Below are 8,962 nucleotides of genomic sequence, written 5' to 3' on the forward strand. Positions count from 1 at the left end.
AACAAATTATATTAAACAAAACCCCAGCCTCTTTAATTTTAAAATAGTATGTCAATATTTTGAATGAATAGGCCTACATTTTTGTTATATATGTCAAATGTTCCTATATATTGCCTATTATTATAGCTTACATACTAATATTTTAAAACATGGGAATGCGAAATGCATCCTGGGATATTTAACGGTCCAAGTCCACACAAGTCACCTCCGATGCGTCCTCGGTGGAACGGCCAGTTTAAGAACGCATGGAGAACACACACGGGTTTTACGACTGTACTTGACTTGATGCGTACTTGGAATTGGAACAGTACTTGGGCTACGACTGATGACGTTTCACGAGAACGCAAAGTACACAAGTACAGACGAGAACGCACATTGAGAAACGGCCTCTCTCTCTCCCTCATGGACTACAATAGTGGACTACAATAGTGGACTACAATAGTGGACTACAATACTGGACTACAATAGTGGACTACAATACTGGACTACAATAGTGGACGTTGTCCGACCACTTTTTTAAATGTCAGCCACAGTTCGGCTTTCGGCCCCAACCTCATTGATCGACCTGGCAACGTTTTCCCACGCCAGTTTTTTGCTTTTGGTGCTGATTCCGGAGGAAAGAGAGCCAAACAAGATCTTATTTCTGGTCTCTACCTCAGAAATCAGCACCTCCACCTCGCATTCACTAAAGTTATCTTTTCTTCCTTTCTCCATTTTCTCCTTTCTCCTAACGAGCGCACTACTGCAGGTTTATTTATACTAATTAGCATATTAAATGAGGGAGGAGACGGGTGGAGATGGAAATGGGTGGAGAGACGGGCTCGTGCATGTGCGCTCAATTTCACGTTAATTGGGATGTACAAAGAGAATCTGTGTGAAATCGTGCTTACGCAAGGATTGATACATCCAGATTTTTTGTGAGCAGCAGCTTTCCAGATTTTGGCGTCCGCAAAGTTTTAGTCAGAAATCCACGCAAGTCTTACACAACAACACACAACTCACTGCCTCCCTGCTTCTAGCCAATCAGCTACTAGCCACCACCAATATACTACCCGGCCTTCTTTCATCCGCCGTCATGTCTCGTCTCCACCTTGGATTATCACTCCTGCTACTCCAGACTCTTAGGACTCTCTCCTCTACTCCACCAACTTCTGGCCCACTCAGCTACACCGCCGCTGACCTTCACCGCCTCAACAATAACCATCGTCTCTCTGCTGCTGCTGCCCCTGCAGCCAGCACAGCCGGAATCCTCCGCCGACGCCGCTACATCCATCCAGGTTCTGGCCCCTCTCGCAACCAACACCTCCCCCATGGCTCACCCATCCCCTCACTCTGGACTAACTCTCGCCCCCCCGTCACCCCCACCTGCCGTACTGCCAACCTCACTAACCTCCGTTCCCCCTCCCCTGCCCCCCCATCCATCTCCCTCGCACTGCTGAACTGTCGCTCCCTCTCCAACAAATCAGCCGTTATATCTGAACTGCTACTGGACAATAACATGGATCTGCTCCTCCTCTGTGAAACATGGCAACAGCCCCTGGACTTCTACGCTCTCAATCAAGCCACTCCTTCCAATTACAGTTACATTGCCAAATCCCCCCTCTCTGGCCGAGGGGGAGGCGTTGGCGTTCTTCATAAACAATCCCTGTCCATCACTGAACTGAACCTCAACCTCCCATCTATCTCATCCTTTGAACACCTTGCCTTCTCCCTCCCCAACTCTATCACCACTGTTCTAATCTACCGTCCTCTGAAGCCACGCCCATCTTTTCTCTCTGAACTGTCTGAACTCCTCACCATTGCGTCCTCTCTCTCTTCCCGCCTCCTAGTTACCGGTGACTTCAACATCCACACGGACAAGCCGACTGCCCCACTGACATCTGACTTCCTCTCCCTTCTCGCCTGTTTCCACCTCACCCAACACATTGACTTCCCCACCCATACCAAAGGCCATATCCTCCACATAGTCTGCTCCGCCTCCCTACCCGTATCTAACCCCCATCCTCTCCCCTTCCCACTCTCTGATCATCTCTGCATCCTCTTCTCCGCTCCTCTACCCTCACCCCATAATCCCAAAAAGCGCTCCATTTCCTACCGCAACATCAAACCAGTCAACCCACTCTCACTCTCCCAGCTCATGTCCTCTGCCTTCCCCAGACTGACTCTGACTCTGCCCCCTCTTCCCCTGACGACTATGCTATCATGCTCAACTCCATCCTTTCTGACTCCCTTGACTCCCTTTCCCCCTGGAAGACTTCCTCTGTCTCATTCACTAACTCCGCCCCCTGGTACACCCCGGAACTCTGCACCATGAAACAGACTGGCCGCCAACTCGAGCGGTTATGCAAGCGAACCCGCCTCACCGTTCACGCCGAAGCCTACAAACATCACATCTCCTCCTACCGTGACGCTCTCCATGCTGCTAAATCCGCCCACTTCTCCACCCTCATCAACAGCACCAACCGGAACCCCCGCATCCTGTTCTCCACCGTCAACAAACTGCTCCAGCCGCCGGACATTAATCCACCCTCCTCACCTGACCTCTGTAACTCTTTCCTCCTCGCCTTTAACCATAAAATCTCCCAAATCAACAACTCCCTGACTGCCGCCGTTAGTAACTCCTCCACCCCCACCATTCCTGTCCCCCCCCCCCCTCCCTGACCACCCACCCTTCCCTTCTTTCACTGCCTTCTCCCCTGTTGACTGCTCCCACAATTTGGACATCATCACTGCGTCCAAAACAACCGCCTGCTCTCTCGACCCCCTCCCAACGACTCTAACCAAGGCTTGCCTCCCTGTCCTCACCCCCCACCTCACCACCCTCTTCAATCAGTCCCTATCCCTTGGTCATGTTCCCTCTGTCTACAAACTTGCCTCCATCACCCCCATCCTCAAAAAGCCCACCCTTGATCCAGCCAACCTCTCCAACTACCGCCCCATCTCCAACCTGCCGTTCCTCTCCAAAACTCTGGAACGCATTGTCACCGCCCAACTCCACACCCACCTCCGGTCAAACAACCTCTATGAACCCCTCCAGTCAAACATCCTCTATGAACCCCTCCAGTCAAACAACCTCTATGAACCCCTCCAGTCAAACAACCTCTATGAACCCCTCCAGTCAAACAACCTCTATGAACCCCTCCAGTCAAACAACCTCTATGAACCCCTCCAGTCAAACAACCTCTATGAACCCCTCCAGTCTGGCTTCCGCCCGCTTCACAGCACCGAAACTGCCCTTGTCAAAGTAATCAATGATCTCCTCACCTCTGCAGACTGCGGTGCCCTCAACATCCTGCTTTTCCTAGACCTCAGCGCAGCCTTTGATACTGTACACCATTCCATCCTCCTCAAAAGGCTGCGCCAACAGGGTGTTGAGGGCACCGCACTCGACTGGCTCACCTCCTACCTCACCGACAGGCAACAGTTCGTCTCCATCTCTGGCCACACGTCCACCCTCTCTCCTGTACCACAGGGGGTCCCTCAGGGCTCGGTCCTCGGCCCCCTTCTTTTCATCTGCTACCTCTTCCCCGTACCACCCTCCAAACTGAAAACATTCGGTGACAGAGCCTTCTCCAGGGCAGCCCCCCGACTATGGAACTCTCTTCCCCAACCTGTCCGCGACTCTCTCTCACTTCCCACATTCAAATCCACTCTAAAAACCTCTCTCTTTTCCCAAGCCTACGACCTCCCCTACCCATAACCACCTTCATCCCTGCCCCTGCCCTTGTCCCCCTGACACCTTTCATGTTTTTTATGTCTTCCACAATGTAAGCGTCTTTGGGTCACTGAAAAGCGCTATATAAATTTCATGAATTATTATTATTATTATTATTATTATTAACAGTAGGACACGTATAGTTAAAAGCCTAAACTGCCTCGTTGGTGGATAGCAGCATAGGCTCTGTTTGATTGAATAAGGGTTGCATTCCTTGCCTACTACCTCCCACCGATCCACTGCCTCTCTGTCCTCTCCCTACCCTTCAATCACGTAATGATGATGATCTGACAATGCACGCACATCGTAAAAATAAACAAATAAGGAATGTATCACTACTTATTAATTGCTACTAATTATTATTACTACACATAGTTCATGCGTTATATAAGCACTAGCAAAAAAATAAGTGTGTTTGTTGTGTGTCAAGTTGTTAACTGATGCTATAGGTTAGACTACGACATAGTAATGTTACCAATAAAAAACATAAACATGACAACATAATTCACTATCTTGCTCGAGGAGTAATTACTCATACATGCTCACACTAATGGTTCAACGCAGTTTGAAGTTTGTTTGAAATAGCGTACCTCATCATCACCCGAAAGAAAACTCGATGAGGTAGTATTGGACGACATGTTGTCATAGCTTCTTGGCACATACCGCCTACCGTAGTTGCAACCAGGTTGCAATGTCCATTTTAAAAAGCAAGCACTGTTCGTTTGAATGCACTATATCATTTTACCACGAGATGGGAGTAATTCCTACTCAGTGTCCCTTTAAGCTATGTAGCTTTATCATGTTTTCAACCTCACTTTACACTGCAGCACTCACAACATTGTCTTCAGGGAAAAACATTTGACATGTTTCATTTTGTTCTGTAAAATAAATCTTTATATTTTAAGAATATTGAATGTACATTTGACAGCCCTAAATCAAACTAATCAGATACTTACACTTGTTTAGAGCTGATCTCAGGTCAGCCACCTTCTCCAGCTCCATGTTCAGTGTCTCCTCCAGCTGATCCTGGGATCTCCTCACGAGGTTAGTAGGGGGAGAGACTGGTGAGGCTACAAGCAGAGGAAAGCCAAGAAGAGGTTCAATATGAAGACCCTGATTGGGAAGACATTCAAGAACATGGTGTTCAAGAACACCACCTGTGTTCAGAGCAGAGTGGAACGATCACATTGTGTTTTGGGGAGACAAAAAACATAGGATTTCATTCATGTTCTCGAGATGATTGGTCTTGTTTTAGTAACAGTGATAAAATGGCATCAATTTTGGGTTCAATTGCTCTTCAAAAAGAATATGACCGAACAGCGGTATGGGCGGTGTGGCACAGTATCATACCGGAGACATTCCGGATCATTGGACAACCCTAAGACGAATCAAACACTTACACTTCTTCTTCTTCTTCTTCTTTACATCTGGTTTAGGGACAGGCACCTTCCCCATCTCCATGTTCAGTGTCTCCTCCAGCTGATCCAGGGCTCTCCTCAAGGTCCCTACGTATGACAGAGGACGGACCTCCACCGTCGTCCAGTCCCTGGTGGGTGGAGGATCCTTCAGGGATCTGAAGGTCTGGAGGAGGTGGAGGTGGTCTTCAGTGTGTGAGAGCTGCTTCACCTCTGATCTTCTATTGGTCAGATCTTCTATCTCCTGCTCCAGCTCTTTGATGAGGCCTTCAGCTTCTGTCTCTGTGGATTTCAGTTTCTCTTTAACCGTTTGGTTGTGATCATCCTGGCACTTTTCAACAGAGCGCTTCAGAGCAGTGAAGACCTGCACACCATCGGCTATCTCTTTGTCTGCGTCTGCTTTGCTACGTCCCACTGTGTCTCTGATGTCCTTAATCTTTAGTTGTCTCTCCTGGATCATCTGCTGAACTTCAGCCTCTATCTTCCCCAGCTGGGCCGTCTTCACTTCATATTCCTCCTTTAGAGGTACAACAGGATGGGACTTGTGGTCCGTCACTGTGCACAACACACACACACACACCTGTTCAGTCTGGCAGAAGAGCTCCAGGAGTCGGTCGTGTTTCTTACACACCCTGTCCTCCAGACGGTCCATAGGCTCGACCAGCTGATGTCTCTTCAGGCCTGCGACTCTCTGATGAGGCTCCAGGTGGGTTTGGCAGTAAGACGTAAAACACGTCAGGCAGGACTTCACGGCCTTCAGCTGGGTCCCAGTACAGACGTCACAGGGAACTTCTGCTGGTCCAACACAAGGCTGCTCTTTGACTGGTGCAGACCTTCTAAACCGATCAACCATCCCTGATATTAAGGTATTGACCTGTAAATCAGGTCTTGTGTGGGCCAGCTTGTTGCAAACAGGACATTTGTACTGGACTTGGTCATCCCAGAACGTTGAAATACAGGTTCTACAGAAGTTGTGTCCACATGGTGTGAAAACTGGGCTGTTGAACACATCCAGACAGATGGAACAGGAGAAGTCCTCTTCAGACCAGGAAGTAGCAGAGGCCATTCCTAGAAAACATGGATAACAATAGTAAAATAACCAAGTCGATACCAAACTTCTAAAAATGTGACGGTACTCGTTTTTCTTAGTACCGTAGGTACCGAGGATGCAATTCCTCTGGACGTCACGTTGGCAGCATATACACCAACACGAGTGAGACGGCTCCGCCTCGACTCGTCGATAAAAAGAATAGCAAGAGTCGCGTCTGGAAGTACTTTGCGTTTGGAACGCTGCGCCGCGCGGCTGTTTCAGACGGGACCCGTTTCAATGTTGCGCTTCTAAACACGCATGGTACGACTGCGTTCGGCATCACTTACTTGATGTTGTTTTGATTGAAGATCGGCAGGTTGTAGTGGGTGCAGCGGTGAATGTGTGTGTGTGCGTGTGCGCGTGTGCGTGTGTGTTGCGAGCGTATGCAATTTCAAAGTAAACAAACCAACTCAAAGCCGATGCATGCATCCAAACTATTCGTTCAAAACCAAATAAACAAATCAAAAACAGCGTCGCTTATTCGCTTCAAATACTTTTTCTTTTCAAAACTTGGTAATTAATACGACGCGGTACAGAGCGGTTGAAAACAATGTTGGCGTCTCCTGTGGCTGCCTTGCGCACCTGCGTTATATTACTTAATATTAGGTTGGAACATGACTACATGATTAATATGACTACATGTCTAATATGACTACATGTCTACTATGACTACATGATTAATATGACTACATGATTAATATGACTACATGTCTAATATGGCTACATGTCTAATATGACTACATGATTAATATGACCGTGTGATGTCTAGAGAAAGCGCATTCTGGTTACAAAAAGGTTACAGAAAGCTTAGCTGAAAGAAGACAGTGCACGTGCGTATATTTGCATAACGCGATCTGATTGGGTGACGGATCCGTCGCTGCCTGAAAAGTTAAACTTGACGGACGGACCCACAATGCACTTCGGGAGCGTCCCACGCAAGGCCAACGCCTTTCATACCCGCTGCGCGTCCGTCGACGGGCTGCAGCTGCGGGCGAGAGGGTCCGCGATCTGCCTCCGTAGCGGCTCCAACGCGGCGTGCAGGTGGACCCCGACACGGGTCCGTTTCGCGGATAGGGTTACGGTTAGGTTTAGGTTTAGGGTGAGGGTGAGGGTGAGGGTGAGGGTGAGGGTGAGGGTGAGGAGTCAGCGTGTGAGTTTGCCTGACAGGCTGCCTGTCCGATCCTAGCGCTCCCCTAGTTCACATCATAACCCGCTGTAGGGCCGGTCCGTACGGGGTCACACCGCGGGGAGAGAGGCGCGGAGGTCGTGTTGTTTTACTCACCTGGTTGCGGTTGCTGTCGGTCAGACTGTGTGTGTCCCAAAACGTGTTGTGTTGTTCTCCTGAGGGAGAGAACTGCTTCCTCCTCGTCGGGTTTCTGTCAACCTTAAGTTTCGTTTCTCGAACATCACGTCCTCTCCTGGCCCCGCCCCCACGGACACACGCCCCGTGTGTGTGTGTGTGTGTGTGTGTGTGTGTGTGTGTGTGTGTGTGTGTGTGTGTGTGTGTGCGCGTGCGTGTGTGTGTGTGGAAACTTTCGCTTTCCCTGAAAACACGTGACACTGTGAGGTATTCGAGGCTGTGATTGGCTGTCAGAGAGAAGGCGGTTGTCTGGACTTCCCAGCATTTTATATTATCTTTAGGTTATTGGTTTATTATAATGATGTGATATTGTGAAGTGTGTCTGTGTAACGCTTATCAATCTCACTATAGAGAAAACAACGTTAGGTAATGTTTCAATAGATTGTTCTTTTCTGAGCCGTGTGGTAAACTTAACTTTACGTTGAACATCCAGGTGATTAATTTGTCTCAATGCGATCTAAAGTGAAGAGAAGGACGAGACAGAAGTCCTTTGACTGTGGGTACTGTGGGTACTGGGAAACAAAATATCCATTATAAGCAACGAGTGAACTTAATAAGCGATCAAAATACTCTTTTCAACCACCGCCTCTTTCCCTTGACGTTTAGTTTTCACCTGACATATGCGACAGATGTTTAAGGCAACCTGGTCGTACAGGAATCCGTGAAATGAGTCGGTCTACGTCCCGTATAGTAGCCTATATTTTAATTTAACGTCTTTAATGGTAAGAGACCGTACAGGGATGGACAATGGATAATGAGCTTTGTTGGTCCGTGTACAAAGTTTAATTCATTTACAGTTGTTCACGTTGTGTAATGAAAAAGGCCAGTTTAGGGGGTATTGCCTAATGTATGTGTCAGAAAATCAACAAACATTATTTACAATACAAAATATGCAACAACAGTACAGTAGAATCAGGATGTAAGTATAAATATATACCAGGATGTAAATATGTATAAGGTCTGAAAAATATGAAAATATGAAAAAGCAATAATAATGATTATTACTACTTAATACGTGACAAATGAGTCTATTTAAATAAAGGCTAGTCACCTCCCAAATGAAGTTGAGAAAGCACACGGTGCACGGCGTGTCAGATTTTGTTGTATTGCTCTTTACTTACCACTGCATTCATTTTGTTATTATACAGGCCAGAGGATAATCCACCAAAAATATATATATTTTAATTTTATTTATATAGCCTAGTTAAGAGAGAGAACGGTAAATAAACTTGAAGGATTTTTACATCGGATAGCCAGTGGCGTTATTGTCATGACAACAGAGCCAGCAATAACGTCAAGGTAAATCAACTCTTTCTACCAGTCAGACTCATCACAGGTCGCAACACTATATAACCTTTAACGTTCACCCAAAGTAACAGATT

The 8,962-nt window shown here is 47.4% G+C and overlaps 1 protein-coding gene across 1 annotated transcript; it reads right to left on the reverse strand.

Moving 5' to 3' along the window:
• Window positions 1–4,538: 4,538 nt before the first annotated feature.
• LOC311371165 (E3 ubiquitin/ISG15 ligase TRIM25-like) lies at window positions 4,539–7,660 on the reverse strand. Its single transcript, XM_084489375.1, has 3 exons — window positions 7,503–7,660; window positions 5,116–6,198; window positions 4,539–4,785 (listed from the first exon to the last, which is right to left on the reverse strand). The coding sequence occupies exons 2-3, from the start codon at window positions 6,194–6,196 to the stop codon at window positions 4,646–4,648; spliced, it is 1,221 nt and encodes a 406-aa protein (XP_084345501.1). The 5' UTR covers window positions 6,197–6,198; window positions 7,503–7,660; the 3' UTR covers window positions 4,539–4,645.
• Between the last annotated feature and the right edge of the window lie 1,302 nt (window positions 7,661–8,962).

The sequence above is a fragment of the Micromesistius poutassou genome (genome assembly GCF_964030765.1).
Source record: "Micromesistius poutassou genome assembly, contig: SCAFFOLD_6013, whole genome shotgun sequence".
Lineage (NCBI taxonomy): Eukaryota > Metazoa > Chordata > Actinopteri > Gadiformes > Gadidae > Micromesistius > Micromesistius poutassou.